This window comes from Aureobasidium melanogenum, assembly GCF_000721775.1.
Source record: "Aureobasidium melanogenum CBS 110374 unplaced genomic scaffold scaffold_37, whole genome shotgun sequence".
Classification (NCBI taxonomy): Eukaryota; Fungi; Ascomycota; class Dothideomycetes; order Dothideales; family Saccotheciaceae; genus Aureobasidium; species Aureobasidium melanogenum.
The window spans coordinates 45,674-68,149 of NW_024470089.1; the positions used below are offsets into that span (position 1 = coordinate 45,674).

At 51.4% G+C, this 22,476-nt stretch overlaps 10 protein-coding genes across 10 annotated transcripts; 4 read left to right on the forward strand and 6 right to left on the reverse strand.

The window, feature by feature from the left end:
- Positions 1 to 60: 60 nt before the first annotated feature.
- M437DRAFT_9459 (uncharacterized protein) lies at positions 61 to 2,016 on the reverse strand (the record flags this gene model as incomplete). Its single annotated transcript, XM_041029088.1, has 2 exons — positions 61 to 1,861; positions 1,916 to 2,016. Coding segments are annotated over 2 exons (1,902 nt in total), but the record flags the coding sequence as incomplete, so codon positions are not given.
- Positions 2,017 to 3,290: 1,274 nt separating this feature from the next.
- M437DRAFT_60251 (oxidoreductase) lies at positions 3,291 to 4,211 on the forward strand (the record flags this gene model as incomplete). The annotated part of the gene is made up of 3 exons (XM_041023722.1): positions 3,291 to 3,342; positions 3,405 to 3,857; positions 3,934 to 4,211. The coding sequence occupies 3 exons, from the start codon at positions 3,291 to 3,293 to the stop codon at positions 4,209 to 4,211; spliced, it is 783 nt and encodes a 260-aa protein (XP_040875113.1).
- Positions 4,212 to 4,374: 163 nt separating this feature from the next.
- On the reverse strand, positions 4,375 to 5,733 carry M437DRAFT_60214 (SEP-domain-containing protein; the record flags this gene model as incomplete). The annotated part of the gene is made up of 3 exons (XM_041023713.1): positions 4,375 to 5,134; positions 5,187 to 5,560; positions 5,668 to 5,733. 3 exons carry the CDS (start codon positions 5,731 to 5,733, stop codon positions 4,375 to 4,377), a joined length of 1,200 nt encoding a protein of 399 aa, XP_040875114.1.
- A 249-nt stretch (positions 5,734 to 5,982) lies between these two features.
- Positions 5,983 to 6,721, forward strand: M437DRAFT_60210 (uncharacterized protein; the record flags this gene model as incomplete). The annotated part of the gene is made up of 3 exons (XM_041023711.1): positions 5,983 to 6,200; positions 6,259 to 6,446; positions 6,492 to 6,721. 3 exons carry the CDS (start codon positions 5,983 to 5,985, stop codon positions 6,719 to 6,721), a joined length of 636 nt encoding a protein of 211 aa, XP_040875115.1.
- Positions 6,722 to 6,733: 12 nt separating this feature from the next.
- On the reverse strand, positions 6,734 to 8,458 carry M437DRAFT_60234 (uncharacterized protein; the record flags this gene model as incomplete). The annotated part of the gene is made up of 2 exons (XM_041023716.1): positions 6,734 to 6,802; positions 6,854 to 8,458. 2 exons carry the CDS (start codon positions 8,456 to 8,458, stop codon positions 6,734 to 6,736), a joined length of 1,674 nt encoding a protein of 557 aa, XP_040875116.1.
- A 643-nt stretch (positions 8,459 to 9,101) lies between these two features.
- Positions 9,102 to 10,995, forward strand: M437DRAFT_16978 (uncharacterized protein; the record flags this gene model as incomplete). The annotated part of the gene is made up of 2 exons (XM_041018884.1): positions 9,102 to 10,831; positions 10,887 to 10,995. Coding segments are annotated over 2 exons (1,839 nt in total), but the record flags the coding sequence as incomplete, so codon positions are not given.
- Positions 10,996 to 11,685: 690 nt separating this feature from the next.
- M437DRAFT_60252 (alpha/beta-hydrolase) lies at positions 11,686 to 12,699 on the forward strand (the record flags this gene model as incomplete). The annotated part of the gene is made up of 1 exon (XM_041023723.1): positions 11,686 to 12,699. One exon carries the CDS (start codon positions 11,686 to 11,688, stop codon positions 12,697 to 12,699), a length of 1,014 nt encoding a protein of 337 aa, XP_040875118.1.
- Positions 12,700 to 12,837: 138 nt separating this feature from the next.
- Positions 12,838 to 14,163, reverse strand: M437DRAFT_60277 (uncharacterized protein; the record flags this gene model as incomplete). Its single annotated transcript, XM_041023729.1, has 1 exon — positions 12,838 to 14,163. One exon carries the CDS (start codon positions 14,161 to 14,163, stop codon positions 12,838 to 12,840), a length of 1,326 nt encoding a protein of 441 aa, XP_040875119.1.
- Positions 14,164 to 14,638: 475 nt separating this feature from the next.
- Positions 14,639 to 15,847, reverse strand: M437DRAFT_60212 (Arginase/deacetylase; the record flags this gene model as incomplete). Its single annotated transcript, XM_041023712.1, has 1 exon — positions 14,639 to 15,847. One exon carries the CDS (start codon positions 15,845 to 15,847, stop codon positions 14,639 to 14,641), a length of 1,209 nt encoding a protein of 402 aa, XP_040875120.1.
- Positions 15,848 to 16,193: 346 nt separating this feature from the next.
- On the reverse strand, positions 16,194 to 22,089 carry M437DRAFT_70276 (uncharacterized protein; the record flags this gene model as incomplete). Its single annotated transcript, XM_041025427.1, has 3 exons — positions 16,194 to 21,670; positions 21,878 to 21,947; positions 22,006 to 22,089. 3 exons carry the CDS (start codon positions 22,087 to 22,089, stop codon positions 16,194 to 16,196), a joined length of 5,631 nt encoding a protein of 1,876 aa, XP_040875121.1.
- Between the last annotated feature and the right edge of the window lie 387 nt (positions 22,090 to 22,476).

Consider the following 22,476-nt stretch of genomic DNA (forward strand, 5'->3'; position numbering starts at 1 on the left):
AAAGAACAAGAACGCCATATCCTTCATGCTTGAGTTCATACTCTAATTTTGTCCTGCAGACCTCGAGACCTTCTTCACAGGATGCAACAGCATACCAGGCAGACACATCTTGCCCTCTCCTCCTACCATACCAATTCCTCTGATTTCTTTACCTTCTTCCTCGTCTTGCTTGCCGCCCCAGCTGCCCAGGCCTGCATCCTCGGCTTCCCAGCCCAACCAGCGCCAGAATAGCGTCCTTGGGAAGTCGGTCGAGTAGTACCAAGACCAGGTCTTGAAGTTGACTTCACGGTCGTGGGCGTACGCCGAGTCAAACTGTTGAGACCAGCGAGCAGGAACACCGCCATCAGCATTGAAGATTGCGTCAGCATACCACGCGGGCCAGTGATGCGAGGACCAGATTGGGTGGGGAGCGTAGACAGCTTTCAGGCCGTGTTGGAGAGCGACGGTGGCAGGCCACATCTCTGCTTGCATAGAGCGGCCTTCGCGGTTTTCTTCATGCATGGCATGCAGCATCCTCTTGCTGAAGCGGGCCAGAGTATTAATGAAGACGCGTCTAGAAATCTTTTCGAAGCCTTCGTGATAGAAACCTTCGGCAGCTCCGTTCTCGGCGGTAAAGATGGGACGTACGTCGGGAATAAAATTCCAGATTTTGTGGCGGTAAGACCACTGTGTCTCATTCGGATCCCAAATTGGCTGAAGTGTGATCAGGTCAGCCTGTTCATCAACGCCCCACGCAAAATCGTCGTCTTCTTGTTTGCCGGGTGGTGTTGGACCCAGAGGAATTTGTGTTGCGGCATAGGGTTGAGCTCCCCAAACGGGGGTCATGATGCCTTGCTTTGTTGCATTAACAATGGCTCCGTCAGTATCTGCAAGGTAAGATTGATAGTCTCCGTGAGATTCAGGTAGATAGAAACGAGCGTTTCTCTCCCAAAGATGCTTTCTGGGCATCTTTGAAGCAAAATAGCTGACTTGCTCGAGGAAATGGTATGGATTACCGGTGTATCTAGCATCCGTCTCCCAGTTCCAGATATAGTCAAACTCAGGATGAGTCTTGGAGAACCATTGCAGAGGCATGAATTGCATCCAGTACACCTGCCAGTCACCAACCTTGGGGTACCACTCTTCGCATACCTTCTCGGTCCAGAGGACTGAGATATCGCGAAGTTCAGCAGGGACCACTTGATGCAGGATACTGTTGTAGGTCTCTTCGTTATCATAGATGTCAGCATCACGTTGCTTGACATTGACAAAGAGGTAGACTTGGTACTCTCCACCGCTGAGAAGAGAGGTTTCGGTGACCAGGGAGCGAATGGCTTGGAGGTCGTTCTCAGTGTATGTGTATCCTTCCCAGGTGCGGATCAGAATAGCAGTGCGGTGATGAGGCTTAGGACCAGCTGTGGACTCGGCCTTCGCAGAATCATCGTCCTTGGGCATAGTCCTGCTGGGTCTGAGTTGCATAGGCTTGCGCTGGTGTTCGCCATATCTCTCCTTGTTCTTGTCCAAACACTCGTTTTGAAGCTGGCCCCATTTGACCGTCTCCCAGTTGGGCGCATTCGCGGAGGAGCTGTCGTAAGGAGCGTAGCGCGACTCGCGGTCAAAGCATGAATGAAGGTCGATGCCCAAATCAGTTCCGACACTGATGTTGGGAAAGTTTTGTGGGAGTTGTGTCCAGGCCTTGACCAAATCTTCCGGGCTCTTGTCGAGTGTCTGACCGCGAGGGCCCTTGCAGGAAGCGTACTCGCCTGCCCATCTCTTCTTGTATTGGGATGAGTTGTAGTCGGGGTAGGGGTTATATACGGTAGCGTTCACGCCCATGTTCTGGAGCTGCTTGATGCCGTTGGATCTGTAGTAATCGACGTTCCTGTCGCAAGCACGTTAGTTAAGGTGAAATCAAAGACCAGCTTGAGCTACATACATAGGAAGACCCTCCCAGCGGTTCGGGTCATAGTCCTTATCAACATAGTCGCCGTAGCCAGGCCAATGGTCACCCTTGTTCGGACGATCCCACTGAATGAACTCTTGGATTTTTGCTTGCAGCTCCTTGTACGATGCATGGACGAAAGGTGTGATCTTGGCAGAAGAAGCCGTCTTTGAACCAGAGGTGCTGGCGGATGTCGACGAAGATTTGGATGTCGAATGCGAGACCGAGGTAGCAATGCTTGTGACTTCAATCTTCTCCTCGTACTCTTCCTCCTTTGGTGGTGGGGGCGGCGCTGGTTGGACCTTGTCCTGATCGGGCTTGTACTCTTGCCAGAGCCCGCTCTGTGACGAGTCTTCTTTGAAACTGTTGCTGCCGGTCGATGTGTCTGCTTGGATTTTGCCAAATGCTGGAAGGTCGTATTTGGGGAGGTATTCGGAATATGTCGAGTTTCGCACGATCACGACAAGAGCCAGGAAAACGAGTACGGTCAGAAGAGCCAACCGCCGCGGCGAGCCAAAGGGTGAGAGCAGCATGTCTGGTCTGCTGTGGAATGCGAACAGAGGGGCCTGCTCTGCCTGGCTGTAGTTGGGATAATTAAGGGATGCTCAGTCGCGGACGAGCTGCCGAATATCAAGGTTACACGCGATGAGAGAGTTTTGCAAATTCGTCAAGACAAGAACAAGAAGATGTACGACTGTTAAACCATGTCGCAAAATGTACCGACAGGTTGGCCGCCCCCTTGTCGCGCCTGCCGTTTACCATTCTTTTTCAACCTTCCTCCTGAATTCTTTCGTATGCCGCTTGCTTGCTCATCAACGTTTCAAGCCCGCTTGCCAAGTCCCCACCCATCTCTCCCCTATTGACCTAGTATACACACACGACAGACTGCATGATAACATGACAACTTTTGTTATCTTTCTTGCGATAATCTATCCTCCCCCTTCTCTCGCTCCTAGCCTTCGTCACCTGTCGCTGTTTCGCGTTTGATAGACGACCGGGTTGCTTGCCGCTGCCGTTTCAGAATATGCTCATCATGCCTATCAACTTTTCCCCTTTCGACTCTCGAGGCTGTGCAACCTTTGCCAATCAATTTTGACTTGTCCATCTGTTTCATCGAACCTTCGTGCAACAGAGTGTCCTCGACGACATGCATGAAACCATTTTTAATTATAGATCAAACTCCAACAGTTCGTCTATTCCCCTCCATCTTCTTGGGGTCATGACACTTCTTCCCCACCTATTTGACCCCAAATTCTATCGATAAGCAAATGACCTAAGTGTAGAGAGACACCTTACCATTGAATTAAGAACTCGTCCCAATCTCTGAATATCCTGAATAAAGCGATCTTCTTGTTCTGAAGCCTCAGTCATGTCTTCTACCACCTTTCCCGGTGTCGCCTTGATCACCGGTGCCTCCTCCGGTAAGCTCTCCTACCCCACCATAATGTATCAGCTCCGTTATACCAACAAACACATCACCCAGGCATCGGCAAAGCAACAGCGACAGCATTTGCCCAAGAAGGCTGCACCCGCATCGTCCTCGCCGACATCTCTGAATCCTCTTTGAACCAAACCCACTCTTCCCTATCCCAATCCTTTCCTTCTGTAGAGTTTCTCGCAGTGGTTACAGACATATCCTCTCCCTCATCCGTCCGCGATCTCTTCCGGAAAACCCTAGAAAATTTTCACAGAGTCGACTATGCGGTAAATTGTGCAGGCGTCTTGGGCGCTGCAAAGAAATCCCACGAAATGACTTTGGAGGAGTTTGATCACATAGTAAATGTAGATTACAGAGGAAGTTGGTTGTGTTCGAGGGAAGAGTTGAAGATTATGGTGAATCAAGAACCGCTGGAAAGTCAAAATGGAAGGCAGGGGAATAGAGGTGTTATCGTTAATGTGGCTTCACAGTTGGGTATTGTGGCCAGACCTCAAGCACGTAAGTTTGCTATACTCCACTTCCTTGTCTACTCGCCAAAGCATCTCTGAGGATGAACACTGATCATGATTTATAGCGGCATACTGTTCGGCAAAAGCTGCTATTATTGGTCTGACCAAATCGGACGCTTTGGACTACTCGGCACACAATATCAGGGTTAACTGCGTATGCCCTGGTGTCATTGAAACACCACTTATCAACGACGAGGTCAGGAAAGCCATCTCCATTGCTCCCATGAACAGAGCAGGCACGCCGGAAGAGATAGCTGATTGCATTCTGTTCCTCTGCTCGCCCAAGTCTTCCTTTGTTCAGGGCGCTGCCTTGGTCGCTGATGGTGGCTACACTATAAACTAGAGCAAGAAAATTGGAAGAACATTTTTAATGATGATTTTTGTCATTTGACCTATGTCGAGGTTGCAAGTCTATCCCTTGATCCGCAGATCGAATGTTTGAATTTTGGTCGTAGGCTTCCATCAATGCCCTGATTGAATGAACTGGCCCAATTTTATGGATATGGCTAATTCCACTTTTGAACGACAACACCGCCGCGCTTGAGTTCGGGCAGGTCCTCGAGCTTGGCGCTCCTGTCTTCGAGGTTCTTGTTGGGGAAGGTGGTCATGAGGGTGAAAGCTCTGCTCTGGCTGGCGGTACTGCTGGCCGTGACGAAGTTGTAGATGTCGCCGACTGTATGGGTGATGTTGAAGCGTGATACTAGACGTGTACCGTCACCAAGACGGATCTGAAGCTGCACGGCAGGCTGTGCCTCGTCAACTTCGACCTTTGGTGCTGACGATGCAGGTGCTGAAGTTGTGGCGGATGAAGCTGCTGCGGCAGGTGCAGTTGTGGAGCCAGATGGACCAGGAGTAGGAGATCCGAGACGCTGGCCAGAGCCACTGAAGGGCTTGTACTTTTTCTTGGGCTGAACGTACTTCTCGTCCTTGTGCGGATCGAGTTGAAGATCGACCTCCTGGCCTGGCTGAACACCAAGCAGAGCAAGTGGGGCGCGGCCTTGGTTGATGAGGGCGAGGACAGGAGCATTCTGAGGGTCGTCAAAGCGGTGCAACTCGCCGTCGTCGATGCTGAAACCATCCTGCCAGAGATGGAGAGTGCGGCTCACACGAGGTAGTGAGGATCCCCTAGGCGCGACAGAAGCATTGGGGTCTTCAATGACACGTGAAGGAGCATCGTCGCCTCCAAGAGTTTGAGCGCGGCCCTGGAAGGCGCTGGGCTGGGCGGGTGCTTGGTCTTCATCGTCGTCAGAGGGACGATCGCGGTTCCTGGGCACGGGATTAGCTTGAATGACAAAGTCTCAAGGTTGGTAGAGCGCACTGTCTGGCTTGGTTCATGATGTTGTTGAAGTGATCTTGAGGGCGTCTGTTGGGGTCCTGGACAGCTAGACCGGACTTCTCGCCTCCAGCGAAAAAGTCCTGCTGAGGATCTTGGTCGCTGTGGTCATCGTCGCCACGGTCTTCATCGTTCTGAAGATCACGAAAGGTGCGCACCATGTTGGAACGGTTTGAGGGTGGAGTGCGGTTGGTTGATGAAGAGGATTGGTTTGCAGCAGTGGTCGCTGAAGGCAGGGATGGAGCGGCGGATTCTTGTAGAGAGTCGTCGCTGTCTTCGGCAGGAGCGTCTTGAGAGGCGAAGTAGAGAGTGACGGCTTGTTCGATATCCCAGTTGGCTGCAGTGAGCGCTGTTTGTGCCTAGCTCGGTATTTGTTAGATGGATGATGACTGAAAGAACAGAAAGGTATCGAAGGTGGATAGAAGAACTGGTGACGGATGTGGGGTAGAGTTCATTCCAGACTCACGATCTCTGGCGATGCTCCTGTGATTCCACTGAATTGAGCGATGTGGTCTTGTTGATCTGAGTTCATAGTGATTCCTGACTCTACGGAAGCAAGTTCAGTGTCTAATCAGTCTCGCAAATCTGTCTTCAAAAGCGCGCAGCGAAAGGAGCGTCTACAAACAAACGCCTGGGCCGCACGTCATGCTCATGCTCCAAACGGCTCCCCTCAGACATGTGCTTGATGGTCATAGCTTCAAAAGACCGCTTTTCATCGTCGACATCTCTCAGCACTCTTTCGAAGTCGCAAATAATATTCTGACTGGCATCAAATCCAGACATGTCCTTTGTCCGCACCAAAACAGCAGAGTCTGACTCGCTAATCAGTTGTGACGGGGCGAGAACGACCAAATGGCAAACTCCTCGCTCTGGAAACAGTGTCTTGGAGATCCAGACATATCCAGATTCTTCCAAAATCACAAAGACTCAACGCGATATCCTACGCCCGCCCCTGCATTGGCACTGGCATCAGAAAGAGTTCTTCACAGTGACACAAGGGTCCGTTGCCTCGGCCTGTGGACTGTTATGCATATGGCTGTGAACTGACTTTCCGCAGAACCTTCATCTTCACACTCAATGGCAAGGAGACCAAGATATCTGCTACGGATCCCAACCCGCGCATCTCTATAACGCCCGGTGCCCCTCACACTTTCACCCCAGACCCCTCACACAAAGGTCCTTGTGTCATTGAGATATCCGCAGAAACTTCTCCTCTGTCATCAGAAATCACAGCCACCGATCTTGGTGTTAGCGAGCGTTTCTTCCGGAACCTGTATTCTTATCTCGAAGATTGCACTCGCCAAAACGTTTCTCCAAGTCTCCCGCAGCTCCTCTTATTTCTGGACTCGGCTGAGGTGAGCTTGGCTTGGGATGTAGGTCCTACATGGTTGATGCATTATCTGTCTTATGGCTTGGGAGTCGTCGTTGGCCGCTGGATCGGTGGAGGTCTATTGGGGTACAAAGGATCCTATCCTGAGTACTACAACCCTGAGCTTAATGAGACCAAGAAGGGAAAGTGAGGTAATCGACCCTCAAGTGATGGCCTGCGTTCCCTTCGAGCGGCCCACTTCCATCTTGGCTGTGCGGGCGCCAAACTGGATCTATGATTGTCGTCAGCATTGGTTGCTACAGAAGGTGACAAGTTTGCTTACTGCTCGTTTCTTCTCCGCGGCGACCTTTGTCATGCCAAGTTTCCAGGCAAGGCATCGTAGTACTTTCTTCGCAGGTTCTAGAGAACCAGTCTTGCTATTCAAGTTTTCTTTGTTCTCGCCAAATCCACACCTCTCCCAGACAGGAGCATTCACTGCCCATCTCACAAGATCTTCATCAAGGAATGGGAATCTTGTCTCCCTTGCCCAGTTGGACAGTACGCGATCATCACGACCAAGATTGCGTTTACCCAGCCTATCAACATCGAGATCGAGTTCATCTTTGAGACCAGAGAAACCCTGGCGCCGAAATGCAGTATCATGTCGAGTGTAGCCGCCAAACATCTCATCGGCACCTAACCCAGAGAGCAGTACTCTTGCTGTAGACGTGTAACTGGTCGATTCTCCAGATTCAGAGTTTACTAGCCCTTGACCTCGCGAAGCGAAATAGAGAGCAGAAGCGATGCTCAGATCCATCTCAGTGTTATGAGGATAGATCAAGCTGACAACCTCTGGTCTATGAGCGAGGAATTCCTGGTACGGGATGTCAATGGCAACGAAGTTCCAAACACGGTCCGGGCAGATCGCTTGGAGCTCAGCGAAAGAAGCGCGTCCGGTAATGCGATCCGGGCATAGTTCGTAAGGTGACCAGGAGTCGTCGGAATCCGCGCCTGCTGGTCGGCGGTGTACTCGAGGATTCTCAAAGGCGACATTGAGGAGGTCGATTGGTTGTGCTGGATCGAGTATCTCGTGTGAGAGTCGTGCCAGGAGAGTGCAATCTAGACCACCGGAAAAGAGAACAGCAAGACTCGCTGAAGGATGTGATGGCAGGGAGTAGGCAGGAATGTTTGATATGCGTAGACGCAGAGAGTCACGCAGCAAGGCCTCGACCTTCGCAACAGCAGGAGATGAGGTATTGAGCGGAGTTACAGGCGACTCAGGTGGTGAGGGTGTAGAAATGACAGTGTTTGGGGAGGAGGCGTAGGGAAGGCGTGTTGGTATGCACCGCTCTTTTTTCTGGATGGATGCATAGAAGGACTTGAGATTGAGCGAGTAGATACCATCAGCTTCTACTTCCTCCCAACCTTGATCTTGTGAACCAGAGATGGTAGAAAGAATGAAATTACCATTGTCATCGACGTGATGCATCAATGAGCGGCGTCCAAGAGGATCCCTACCAAAGAATAGAGTGTCTGACAGAGGGTCGTAGTAGACAAAAGCATAGGGGCCAGTGATCAAATTCATAGCATGCTGCACGACTTTGCTTGCGGAATCAGGAGCGTCAGAGTCTTCGGCTTTGAGAAGACTTGAAATATTTGCAAAGACGACTTCTGAATCATTGCCTGAGATGGGGGAAGCATCATGCTTCCAGGCTTCACCATTCCAACAGAGAAAAGCATGAGGGTAGTCTGTATGCTGGACAGGCTGGACAACAGTGTGGTCACCTCTAAGAGCGAGGACAGTGCTGAAACAGGTTAGATAAACATTTTCTGACTTCTGTGCCAGCTCTCTCAAAGAGTCAGGGCCTCTTCTCTCCAAAAGTTCGCGATGTCTGTCCTCGGGCGCTACGTGTTCAGTAGCACTGACAGAACAGAAGATGCCACACATGGTGCGCAACGAAAGGAGTCAAGACAAATCGAAGGATGGTGGGTGGAAGATTGGCAGGAGGAAGGTGCCAAGCCAAGCGTCATGCTGCACGAGGCCCATGTGGCAGGAGCAAGAGCCCAGGGTCCCTCGCCATCGGCTACGAAGAGCTCAAGGACTTGGGCTTTTGAATCTGCAAGGAACATACCTAATATCTAATACTCTTCTTCTTTCCTGGCCCCTTTCGCGCCTTCTGCACGCAGATTGTATTCGCCGAGCTCAACTAGGCTTGAACATAGCAGTGTTTGTTGTCTTGGTAAGCTGCGGGCTTTTGAGAAGTTGGGCCTCCGTCAGCACTGGAATGCAACTCGTGAATTGAGAAGACTACGACATGGAACCCGAGAAGGAGCAAAATGTCTTGATCGACCTCGGTATCCCTACAGAAAATGCACATCCCACCACACAACAGCCGACGACGTCTTCGACAACAACAAACAACGACTTGGCAGAGAAGACACAAAACCTAAGCCTGAACGAAAAGCAACCAGAGCCAACACAACCACAGGCTGCAAAGGAGAAAGAGAAGGAAAGAGTGCGGTCACCGACACCTCCTCCACCACCTCCAAAAGATGACAAGTTCCTGCGCCATCAGTATGCCCAAGACGATGAGCTTGCCAACATCATGGACGAGATGGACGACGAAGTCGCAGACCCAGCCTTGCAAAAGATCATGTCGCCTCGTCTCGACATGTCACAGCTGCCCATGCGCACCTCGAGTCTAGATCCCTCGCCCTCGCCAAGCACAATGACCTCTCCAAAATTGCAGCGTACTCAATCTCGCGACAGCTACATTTTCAGCCCTGACGCTGCTCGTCCTGGCTCCATCTCTGGCGTCAGCATCCAACAGCCCGATAGAACAGATTCTCCACGTCCTGCCTCGTCCATCTTCCAACCACCACCGCCCTCTCCCGATGCCGAGCCCGCTCTTCCTTTCGACTTTCACCGCTTCCTAGAACAACTCCGCCATCGCACAGCCGATCCTGTCGCCCGCTTCCTTAGATCCTTCCTTAACGAGTTCGGCAAGAAGCAGTGGGCCGTACACGAGCAGGTCAAGATCATCTCCGACTTTCTCGAATTCATTGCAAAGAAGATGGCACAATGCGAGGTGTGGAGGACTGTGAGCGATGCTGAATTCGACAATGCTAGGGAGGGCATGGAGAAGCTGGTCATGAACAGACTCTACTCGCAGACCTTTTCGCCTGCCATTCCCGCCCAGGAGGTCAGTTCTCCCACGAAGAGACGCTTCCGCCATCAAACACATTCACCACACGGTCCAGGGAGAAGAGGCCAACATCAAGAAGATGTAGAGAGAGACGCGGTCATCGCACAAAAGATAAGAATCTACGGCTGGATCCGAGAGGAACATCTTGACATTGCCCCCATCACCGACAAAGGCCGTCGCTTCCTTGTCCTTGCCCAGCAAGAGTTGCTCAAGATCGGTTCATATCGTGCCCCACGCGATAAGGTCATCTGCATTCTCAACACTTGTAAAGTCATCTTTGGCTACCTCAAGAACAACAAGAGCGATCAGTCCGCCGATGCGTTCGTGCCGCTTCTCATCTATACCGTCCTCCGCGCCAATCCCGACCATCTCGTCAGCAATGTGCAATACATTTTACGCTTCAGAAACCAGGACAAGCTCGGAGGTGAGGCTGGATACTACATATCCTCCTTGATGGGTGTCGTGACATTTATTGAGAACCTCGACCGTACCAATCTGACTATCACCGATGAGGAGTTCGAGAAGAACGTCGAGGCCGCTGTGAGTCAAATCGCTGAAGGTCACAAAGCAGACGAGTACGAAGCCTCGACGCACGACAAGGCCGCTGCCAGCTCGTCGCATTCCACGCATCCTCAACTGAATGAGAAGAGCAGTCTGAGCAGGCCGGAAGTAACCACGAGAAATAGCACTGAAGGCGAGCGAACGCCATTACATAGAGGAGGCAGCGTGCGCTCGAAAGACTCTTCTGGTGAGCCTGAAGATGAGAATGCGGCAGTCACAGGCCTCCTTCGCACGATTCAGAAGCCGCTGTCCACCATAGGCCGCATGTTCAGCGACGAGAGCCAACCTTCGTCTTCATCTCCCCGACAACTCGCCACGCCTCAACCTATATCTACGCCTAGATTGTCCTCTGGCTTGCCAGCACTACCGCAACACCGCAAGAGTGCCGAAGATACTCGTAAACTACGGAGTCCCGAGCGAAGAGAAATGGATCGAGCAAGGAGCTTCGAGTCTAGTCGCGGTCGTAGCTCCCAGGACTCTGCTGCGAGACAGGCAAGCACTGATCTGGCAGAGGCCCAGAGAATACAAGCGCAGGAACATCAGGTCGTTGTTGAGTGAGTTCAATGCACTACCATCAGCCCCAAGATTATTCTGCTAACGCGATGACAGAACATTACAAGGCATGTTCCCAGACTTGGACCGTGAGGTTATTAGCGATGTCGTGAGGATGAAGGAAGGGCGGGTAGGGTCTGCTGTGGATGCGTGTCTTGCTTTGAATGGCTGAATGCTCTTTGCTTCTCGACATGAATACAAGCTTCAGATTCGCCTCATTGCGAACCATTGCATATGCACTACGAACGGTCGAGAACTGTGTCAATTTCAGGATTTCTCAACCAAAGCTCGGTCAAATCTGTGTCTGATCACAACCAATCTGTACGAGCAACCCAAAAATTTTCGCGTCCTTACACTGGAATCTCTACTAGTCCCAGCTCGATCTACTTCGAATTTTTTACAAGGCAGTTATCACATCGACGGTGAGGCTCACCAATAGCTGGGCAGGGTTGTCCCATCAGCAACACAAGTATGACATCATCCTCACTACAGTCAGTCTATACCATTTTCTGACATTCAACCCAGTGTGTTTGACATAGTAACAGTCAATCGGCATCTAAAGTCCTTGAGAGTTGGTTCGATGTTGATGTCCCGAGATGAGGCTCCTGGTTTAGGTGCTTCATGCACGACAGTGACTGAAACCAAAAAAGCGAGTCAATACGTCATCAAAAACAACAAGGGAACGGCGACAGCATGAAAATGTCTATGTTTCTTCCCCTTCTCTTTCCACCGTTCCCCTGTTCTATAGCAAGAACGTCATCTGGATTACTACGTGAATAACATATTTTCCCTCGCCAAAACCTCTTCCTGAACCTAGACACATTGTTAACTCCACCACAAACATAACAACGACGACATGGCAACGATACCACAACATACCAATACAATGGAAATCTCAACTAGATCCGACAAGTCAACGCCGATCTCTCTACTCCAAACACTAATCAAACCCTTTCGCCCCTCCCTGATCAAACCAAAGAAGGAATTTCCTGCAGGATCACCATACCTCGACGTCCACAAGACAGCAAAGAAACGATGCAATGTGATCGAACGACAAGTAGAAGGAATATGGCTCTACGACATGAAACCCAAGGTCCCATCATCGACGAAAGAAGGTAGCATGGCGAAGAAGAGGAACATCGTCTATTTCGCAGGCGGAGGTTGGCAGATGCCACCAAGCCCCGAGCACTGGAAGCTTTGTGCAGAGCTCTGCCATCGGATACCTAATTCAATTGTGACGATTGTGTCATACCCTTTGGCGCCGAACTCGCCAGCGAAAGACTCACTGCCAATGCTGGAAAAACTATACCCTCACCTTTCTCCAATCACTGAAACGGAGAAGGAAACGACAGAGGTCATCTTTGCTGGCGATTCAGCCGGAGGCAACCTAGTACTGGGGTTGATGGTCAAAATTTTATCATCAACGCCCTCAGCACCCGTGCCACGAAAGCTGGTCTTGGTTTCTCCTGCAGTGGATTTGAGGAAACAGCCTGTGGCCTCGTCACCATATGAGAAAGATTTGGTTGCAGCGGACAAGAAGGATCCGCTTCTGGGCATTAAGTTCACGAATGGCACGGCTGAAAATTGGAGTCGTGGGGCTGATGCAGAAGCGCCTTGGATCTCGCCAGTTCTGGCGGATGTCAGTATGTTCAGGGAGAGGGGAGTTGCGATTTACGGTATTAGCGCGGGTGCGGATGTGCTGGCACCACCAGCAAGGTGTTTTGCGGAGCTTTGCAAGGAACAGGGCGTTGCGGGTAGATGGTTGCATTGGGAGGGCTTGATGCATTGTTTTGTCTTAGCATGGTGCTATGGAATCATCAAGGAGGCTAAAGAAGGATTAGATTGGATGATTGAGGTCATGGAAGAATAATGAGTTTCGGCGAAACCAGGCAGAGATATGCCAGAGCATTGGGTTTGGGTGACAAAATAATAGTTGTTGTTGATCTTAATTCTTTCGATGGTTCTTTCCTCTATTCTATCGCATATTACGACGTTTGACGACATGGCTTTAAACGCCCTTTCCTGACAGCCGGCCTGACCTTCTTCTTGTGCCTCCCTCAGCAACAGTTTCCTCAGTTTTGACTTCCTTCTTCTCGGTCTTTGGCTTCGTGGCTTTGCTGCCATTCGCTTTGGTCTGTCTCTTCTTTGTAGGCTTGACCTCTTCTTCCGCCTCGACGGCCATGTCTGACTCCTCATCCTCAGGCTCTGCTTTGCGCTTCGTCGTTCTCGTACGCTTTGGCTTTGAGTCTCTGTTCATAGTCTCGTCTGTGCTGACGGTCTCTGCTTTCTTCACCCTGGCCTTTGTCGCCTTTGCCTTCTTCGGGGTCGTTTCTTCTTGCGAGTCTGCTACGTCCTCTGACACCCCATCCGCAGAGTCCACATCGCCAGCCACTTTGCCGGTTTTCTTCTGCAACCTCGGTACAATCGCTGAAGTCCTGCCTCCGACCTTCAGATGCACAATCTTGTCGCCATTGGGCAAGACATTCTTGTCCTTTTTGCCCTTGTCCCAGCGATACTTCATCAACCAAGTCTCCGGGAACTGACTGCTGTCTGCCAACACTCCCACTGCAGTACTACAAACGTCCATCATTGCTTTGTGCAGTGCTGCAATCTGGGCAGAGGAGAAGGTGTAGCTGTATTGTTCAGGGTGAATCCTTGCCTGATACAAAATCTCATCAGCAACCCAGTTGCCTATACCCGAGATGTTGGCTTGATCAAGCATCAATGCTTTGACAGGAACTTTCTTGCTCTTCAGCTTCTCCTCCAGCCAAGCTTCCGTCAAGATATCCTTGTCAATCACAGGATCAGGTCCGTTTTCCTTCAGCGGTGTAGTGTTGCGCAACTCCTGTGCTTCAGCTTCCACAAGCCTGATGCGAGCCAATCTTCTTGGGTCGACAAACGCAATCTCATTACTGTCATTCTCTAGTTGCAGGATAAACTTCCAGAACCTCGGTGGCCATTCTTGAGGCTTGTTTTCATCCTCCGGTTTGCGATAATAGTGACTTGTATCATCATTTTTGAACTTGATCCAGCCAGTCATGCCCAGATGCATCACAGGATGTACTTTGCCTTCCATCTCCAGCCAGAAGTACTTGCCCTGCTGCTTTGCATCAAGGATTTTCTTGCCGGTCATTGCTTTTTGAAAGGCTGTTGCTGAAGTTCCGACTTTGCCGTAGACGATGTTGTCATCTTGGACTTGGACGGCTGAGATGACTTTGTTGGCGCAGTGTTTGCGCAGAAAGTGCACTATACGCGCTACTTCACCGATCTTGTGAGACGCGTTAGCTTTTGGTTGGGATGTTACTATAAGAAGAGATATATATACCTCAGGCATGATGGATAACTGTATGAGGGATGTATGCTGTGACGCAGGTAGAAGACGCGAGAGCGCAAGAGTTTTGTGAAAAGGTTGTCGAGGTGTTTAGAATGGCGATGCGCGTGGTTGATAGATGACGTCGGAGATTTTGGTCGTGAAAAGGGCGACCCTGTTCCTCAGATGGCCCACACATCGTCTTTACGAAAGACTGAACTATCTGTTGAGATGAGATCAGGAAGACGTCTCTGGACAAAGATAGAGATCTCCGTGACACAGGTCAGTTCTCACTGTCTTGATATACCTATAATGTGATTTCTTGCTACTGTTCAGTTTTCACCTATCACATATATAATCTCGCAGATAGTTCCGGTTAACGCGAACCGATTCGCGTAATCGACCAGATCGCCAATTTATCCTTATATTTTTTGTCTGATACAGAATCCAAAGCATTGACTTTTTTCCAAGTAAGTATTTTAAGATGCCAAACTCTAGATTACAGCTCATCCTTGACAACCTCCTGCTTCGTTCTTGCCAACTCCATCAAACCTCTTCTAACCATGGAAGTGACGACCTCATAGACAACCTGAGCTGCTGCGAGAGCAGTAGTCTCAGCCTGAGAGTCATATGCCGGAGAAACTTCCACAACATCAGCGCCAACAACATTGAGCCCCTCAATGCCTCTGAGAATACGAATCAACTCTCTTGTAGTCCAACCGCCGGGCTCAGGAGTGCCAGTACCAGGAGCAAGACCAGGGTCAATGACATCGATATCAATGGAGAGATAAACAGGATAATCTGCGGGGACTGTAGACAGAATCTTCGAGATGACTCCCTTTGTACCGATATCGTCAATGTCGTCTGATGAGATGCGGACAAACCCTTGCTCTGTGTCGTTTGTGTAGTCGTCCTCGTCTGATAGTCTAGTGCGGAGACCAGCATGGATGGAAGACCCGTTTGCAATCAAGCCTTCTGTTGCAGCCATCCAGAACATGTTTCCATGGGTGAAGAAGGACTGGGTGGTCGGGTCATCGAGGTCGAGCCAGTATGAAGGGTACTTAGATGGGTGCCAGGTATCCAGATGGGCATCAAAGTGCACTACAGCAACAGGCTTGCCGTACTTCTTGTTGAGAGCTCTCAATGCTGGAAGAGCAATACTGTGATCGCCACCCAGAGTGACAATCTTTGCGGTCTGCAGGTAAGTCGCTGCCGACTCCGCATTTGCAGGAACAGCTTCTCTGGTGGCAAGCTCGTTATAGCCTTCACTCATCTGACGCAATGCCAATCCATTGTCAAAAGGTGTGATAGGAATGTCACCACAATCCACCACATTAGCCCAAGAGGTGTATGGATTCAGACTTGCCCTCGGGTTGTATCCACGCAAAGCAGTCTGTCTCGCCGAGGCCGCGCGAATAGCACGAGGTCCAAAGCGAGCGCCAGGTCTATAAGAAACTGCAGTATCGAAGGGCGCTCCGATAATGCCGATGTCAAATGGTGTTTGCGGATTCGTCAAGCATCTGTGATGAGGCAGATGCGCGAAGGTGCTGATGCCACCAAAACCAAAGTCAGTACCCCATTTGTCCTGAAGTTCCTTGAGTTCAGCAGGGGTAAAGTCTCGTTGGGCGTGGTGATGGTGGTCGCCATGTGCTGAGATCAATGGAGTTGTAGCTGCGAGGAGCAGCGAGGCTGCCGCTGCAGTACGCATGATGTGGCCGATAGAGGAGAGACACAAAACAGAGAAAAGAGAGACATGGTAGAGGTCGCTGGAGCTACTTATACTCGATATCGCCGTGAGTGCAGGTTGTACTTGCTTCTTTGGGTATCTCTTCAACCTGCCTAATTGGGGAGATGTGGAGCAGCCGCTCATATATGCACAACTTCTTGTGCAATCTTATTAATTTTATGCACAATGCTCATGCATTCTGTCACGCTTCTTGTGTCTATGCTATTCGTTTCTGCAGTTGATCTCTCCTCATATCATCCAACTCGTTGAAATCATCAATCATGTATCTGTCGTTCTGTTCTCTCCTACAAGCATGTCCTTATCACCTTCACAACCCAGCGACTTTCTTGAACCATCCCTGAGTTCGTCTAGCAATCTCTTCCTTGACTCCTCCTCTTGTTTCACCGCCAACAACTCTTCCGTCCCATGTCCTCTGCGTCTCGAAGCCATCATATCCAAGGCTGTTGTAGGCTTTGTTGCTTACCCTGTCCCTCCTGGCCTCACTGTCGCGATCACGGGAGGCAAGCTCCTCTTCACGTCGACGCAGCTCCTTGCGTTTGCGTCTCCTACGATCCTCCTCTGTTTCGATGCCTCGTGATTCGCGGTCTCTACGATGGCGACGGCGAAGCTCACGAGCTGTGCTTTCATCATCGTGTAGGTCAGCATCATCGGCAGCTGAATCAATGGGAGGCACATCCAGTATTGTAGGTTGGAGCGGTGGAGGCAGCGGTGGCGAAGAAGTTACACTGTGAACCCATGAGGAGGTTTTGTCTTTGGGAGGACTACGAGGGTCTCGACCATTGGCATCGCGATGAGGTGCGCGCGCATCGAAGTAGGATTGTACAGGCGCTGTAGACGAGCGATGCAGGTGCGGTTTGCGATCCACATCAATAGCACTAGAGCGGCGTGAAGCATGGCGTTCTGCTCGTCGTTGACGTCTCCGTTGGTCTTCCAGATCTTGTCTATCGCGTTCGGCCACTTCATGCTCTCTGTTTCTCGAAGCTTTCTCTCGTGCACGTAATTCTTCTTCTGCCGCTTCCAGTGCCGCACGCTTGGCTCTGCGCTCTGCACGCCTGCGTTCGCGGTCTTCAGATTCCGTGTTGTCTATTGGAGGCGTGGGAGTGTGGTCATCTAGTGGAGTAGACGGAACGTCTTCAGAACGACGGACACGTCTGTGCTCGCGACGGAGATGGCGTTTGGAGTCATCATCCTCGTCGCGGTGTGAAGAGTGTGGTGTGCGATGTCTGCGATGACGTGCAGAACCACCTTCGCTGTCATATACCTGACTATCTCGGTGACGGCGTGAAAAATCCTCTATAGGTTTTGGTTTGAGCGAGTCGATGATGTTGCTGAAAAGACCGCCTGCTGGCTTCCTAGCGCTAGTGGTTGCTGCGCGTCTGAGCGTAGGGCGGGAAGGAGTCACAAACGGAGTGTCTTCTGGTGCTGTCACTGGATCTCCTCCATCATCGACGGCAGGACCCAAGCCGCCGGACATCATAGCCGAATCGCGCTTGTCGTGTTTGTGATCACTTCGGCTAGATCTCTTGGTGCGATGACTGCTAGACCTGTCGACGGATGCAGAGTGAGTAGCATCGTCGGGTGTGTTGTCGGGATCAATGGCGTAGGGATCCGGGATAGTGCGTAACTTGCGCTTCTCGCGTGTAGACTGGCTGCGACTGAGTGTTGGTCGAGGACCGAGTCCCATCAACTTTGCTGCTTTGCTCGCGATGTCGCCAGGCGGCGAGGACACATCAAGTGAACGGCGTGAGTCTCTGACCTGAGTGGATCGAGGCGTAGAACTTGATTGTCGCATCGAACGTGATCTCGTAGGTGTAGGGCCAAACAGACCAAAACCCATACCTTTAGCTGGAGTCGCAGGATCCTTTGTACCCTTTCTTGATTGTTTATCGTCACTGGAAGTCTTGTCGGCCTTGTCCAAAAAATCGCGTTCGTTAGGTTTTCGTGCTGATTTTGACCGCGTCAGTGCAGGAGCAGCAGATCGCTTGATGGTGGGAGTTGTCGTGTCTTTGCTCGGCCTGCGTTCCTTCTTCGCCTCAGCCTTGGATGTTGTTCCCCACAGACCCCAATGTGAACTTCCCGTCGGGTCGCGGACAACCTTTGGTCGTTCTTTCTTGACAGACTTGCTCTCGGCAGCAGGTGTACTCGGCGCTGAAAGATCAACAACAGCCGGGCGCGAGGATTTCGTAATTCTCTTAGCTTCCTTTCTGGCAGATATCCCTTTGTCTTTGACCGGCTTCTTGTCGGAAGAGGGCTTGGGCATCACTTCAGACGGTTTTACTGCATCAAGAGGAGGTGGCTCGACAGGTGCATCGGCCGAGGTATTAGCGACGATGGGTGGTGGCACAGCAGGTACATCGGCCAACACATCGCTTTCGACGTCATCCTCAGGGAAGCCGCCCGGAATAGGACTCAGGGAAGGAGGTACTTCAGCAACAGGTGGCGGGATCTCAATAGTAGCTGGTGGAGGTGGAGGCGATGGCTCTTTCTCCCTACCTTTCTTCTTCTTTTTGTCCTTTGGCGATTTCTTGGCTAATGCCTCTTCGACCACGGGTGGTTCAGGCACAATGATGACCTCTGGTTCGGGCACCACGACAACGTCGGTTTCTGGGAGCGGCTCGGGTGCAGGAGGGGCAGGTGGTACAACAACCACTTGATCTTTGGTAGTCTCACCTTGCAATCGCTTGATTCTGTCCTTGACGGACTCCTTGGCACCAGTATCGACCTTGCCTTTAGGTACAATAGGTTCCTCGACGGTCTTGCTCACGGCGGTCGGCTTCAAAAACGTACCCCAGTAACCTGTAGTAGCAGATTGCTCAGCCACAGGTGCAGGCTTGGGGAGTAGGTCAACTGGCTCATCGGCGAGAGCTGCTGCGAATGCTGCTTCCTCGTCCGCTTTGCGCTGTTCTTCTGCTTCCCGTTCTTGACGTTCCTTCTCCTCCTTCTCCTTCTTTGCTCTCTCTTTCTCTTTCTCCTTCTCTTTGTCCTTGGACGAAGACTTGGACTTGCTTGAACTGCCCCACAGACTGCTACCCCAGCCGGAGGAGGTCTTGACTTCTTTCTTCTTGACCTCTTTGACAGGCTCAGCAGGTGGAGACTCAAGTACAGCAATAGGTTCTGGCTCGGTTTCAGGCTCTTGTAAGTCGACAATTTGTTGGGGTTCGGGCTCAGAGGGCGGAGGCGGTACTTCAACCACCGGCTCCATTTCTTCAGTGCTTGAGCCCTTCTTTTTCTTGTCTTTCTTACTCTTCTTGGTCGAAAATGAAGCCCAAGGATCATCCGCAAGGGGTTGTTCGACAGGAGCTTCTGCTTCGGGTGGAGGCACAGGTACTTCTACTTCCGGCTCGACCACTTCAACAGGTGGTGGTTCGATTGCAGGCAAGGAGGGTGGAGGAATCTCACCAGCCTTCTTACCTTTCTTCTTCTCCTTCTTACCGACACTCCACCCAGCCCATGCATCTTCTTCGGCAGGTGCAGGATCGGGTTGCTGGACAGGAACATCGTATACATGTTCCACAATCTCTACAGGCGCGTTCTTACTCCCCTTCTTCTTTGACTTCTTGCCAGTAGCCCAGCCTGCCCAGTCATCTTCTTCTGCTTTAGGCTCGTCGATAGATTCGGGGACCATGACAACCGGATCCTCAAGCACGGGCTCGGGTACAGTAATTGGCTCGGGTTCAGGAGACTTGCTCTTCTTCTTGTCCTTTTTTGAAGATGAACCCCAACCAAATGACCATGAACTACTGCTCTCCTCAACAGCAGGCTTGGGAGCAGCAGGTGGAGGTGGGGGAACCTCTGGTGGAATCTCCTCAGCGCCTTTCTTGCCCTTCTTCTTGCCCGCAGTGCCCCAGCCAAACCAGTCGTCTTGCGGAGGCTCTGGAATAGCAAGGGCGGTGGACTCGTCAGGATTGGGTGGTGCTTGTTCAACGGGAGGCGGATCCGGCGCAGCAGGAGGGTCGGGTTCCGACCAGTCGAAAGCGCTCTTCTTGGCTGCCTTCTTTGCCTTCTTTTTGTCCTTTGAGCTCATTGCCCAAGAGAAGTCATCCACGGCTTCGGGTTCAGCAGCTGATGGAGCAGGTTCTTCAACAACTGCAACAACGGGTGGCTCGGGTTCAGGCTCAGCAGCAGGAGTTGGTGGTTCGGGTTCAGCGATAGACTCAAAAGCATTTCCTGCCTTCTTCGCAGCTTTTTTTGCCTTCTTTTTGTCCTTTGCACTCATACCCCAGGTAAAGTCATCCACTGGAGCTGGTTCAGGCTCTGCGGGAGCGGCTTCAGGTTCGGGAGGTGGCTCTTCGACAACAGCGATAGGTTCTGGTTCAGGCTCAGGGGCAGCAAGCGCGGCGGCTTTGGCGGCTTTTTTCGCCTTCTTTTTGTCTTTGGAGCTCATAGCCCAAGAGAAGTCGTCAGCAGGCTCATCTGGGCTCTGAACGACAACGGCCTCCGGCTCGGGTTCAGGAGACGGCAGTGGATGTTCTTCAACAGCACCACCTTTGTTCTTCTTCTTCCCCGAACCAAATGCAGCCCAGGGGTTGTCGTCTGCCTTTGCCTCTTCCTCTGCTGGCGGAGGCGCGGATTCTCCAGGCATTGCTCCATCATCCGCATCCCCGAAACCAAAATTGAAGGCATTCGTTTTCTTTTTCTTGTCCTTCTTGCTGCCGCCAAAGGTAGCCCACCCATCATCCTCTGTCGGTTTGGTTCCCCAAGCTCCATTACTGCCGAAGCTGAACGTGTTGCTATTACCAAAGTCGACATCAACCTTTGGTGGACCATCGTCGGGCTTAAAATCGTCGGGTGGAGGCTCAGGATCGGCGTTCTTGCCCTTCTTTTTCTTCTTCTTGCTGGATGCAGTCGTGAAGCCTGCCCAATCATCTTCTTCTGCGGGAGCTTCCTCGACAAGCGGTGGATCGTTCGTCTTCTCTTCCTCATCTTTGTTGTCCTCATCCTCTAGAGCATCCCAGCTGAAACCGCTTTTCTTCTTGTCCTTTTTGCCCTTCTTCTTGCCATCATCCCAGTCATCATCATCATTGCCTCCTCCTCCCTCTCCACCAGCACCGTCTGCTCCTCCACTGCCACCAGCATCGCCTGGCTGGTCACCATTGTTGTCGCCTTCGGGCTTCTTTTCTTCTTCGTTGTCGCTGTCCCACTTGTTCTTTGCTGCAGCGCCCTTTTTCTTCTTCTTGTGCTCGCGCAAGTTCTCGCGGTATCCAAAGTCGACCTTCGGTTCAGTCGAGCAGCGTGACTTTTCTTTGCGTTCTTGAGAGCAACATCTCGGAGCAGAGGGCGATGGCGCATAAGCAGGTGGATCGAGGTTCAGTATCGCAAGTGCATCGCTATTTGTGTAGTCTGGTGGGCAATCATTTATGCATTCGTTGTAATTAGGGAGCGCTTCCTCGAGAATGGAGGATGGCAGAGTTGGAAGTTTGAGAATCTTCGTAAACGTTTCATCGTGATGGTCGTGATATGCATTGCCAACGCATTTCTGCAGCGGTCGTCGCATCGACTCGCTGGTTGGTGGAAGCTTCGAATCGAGAAGACGCGCCGACAACGCGAGCGCGACAGGAACCGCCATTTCGTTGCGATCTACTGCATCAGATCCTCCTTGTTCTGTAAAAAAAGATTCAACTAAGAGCAGAGGCGATTGCTGTTTTCCAGACCCAAATTCTGACTGTCCTGAAGTGTAGAAGGACCGTATTGAGTTACCTCGCACCTGCAAGCAGGGAAATAATTGCGGCGGCTGGGAAGGTGCAATCAAAAGACACCAAGTCGAGCAGGGAAGCTGGTGATTCGCTACGGATCGAGCAGCAGTCACAAGACTATATCAAGATGTGATGCACAGCTTCCAAGGCCTTTGTTTTTCCCCTCTTGATATGCAGTACGCCGGCTCGAAGAGGCAGCAAGGGTTCTGTTCGAGTTCCCCTTGCCGTCGACTTGGTCAAGTTATTAGAAAAGGGAGAGACACCACTGGAGCGTCTACAATGCCACACTTGTACCTACCTTGATCAGTCACATCTAGCCGGAGATATTCGTTCGTACAAAACATGCGCCATAGCTGCCGCTCGCCCCGCTGCATGAGGAGGGGCAAAATGCAATCAACTTGTCGTGAATCGCTAGAGCCGACTGACCGCCAATTCAGCGAAGAGAGAGGGTGTGGGGCTTCTCCATCCTCCGCCGAAAACACCCCCAGAGCGATCGGGTGTCACTTGCATAGCGGCCGTCGTGACAGCCGCTTTTCTTGCCGACAACGCCTTTGTTGAGATGCTTCTGTTCTTGCAAGACACCACGGCGTGATGTTTTGCTGAGCCTCAAAAGCTAAACGGCAAGAGGGCTGACGGAATCACTGCAGGGCGATGCGAAGAAATACGCGCATGAGCGAGACCCTGCATGCAGATATACCGACATCTCTGAAGCCTAGACGGTTACACATGGCGGTGTGCAGGACCGCAGAGCATTATCACCGTCTCTGTTGCTATCACGCATATACCTGCTTAGATCGGCCCCCAACAGCGAAGGAGCATACCTCGTTTGTGCACTCGGCCTTCTGCAGTGACACGACACTAACGACGTGAACACATCAATACTGCAAGACACCGAAC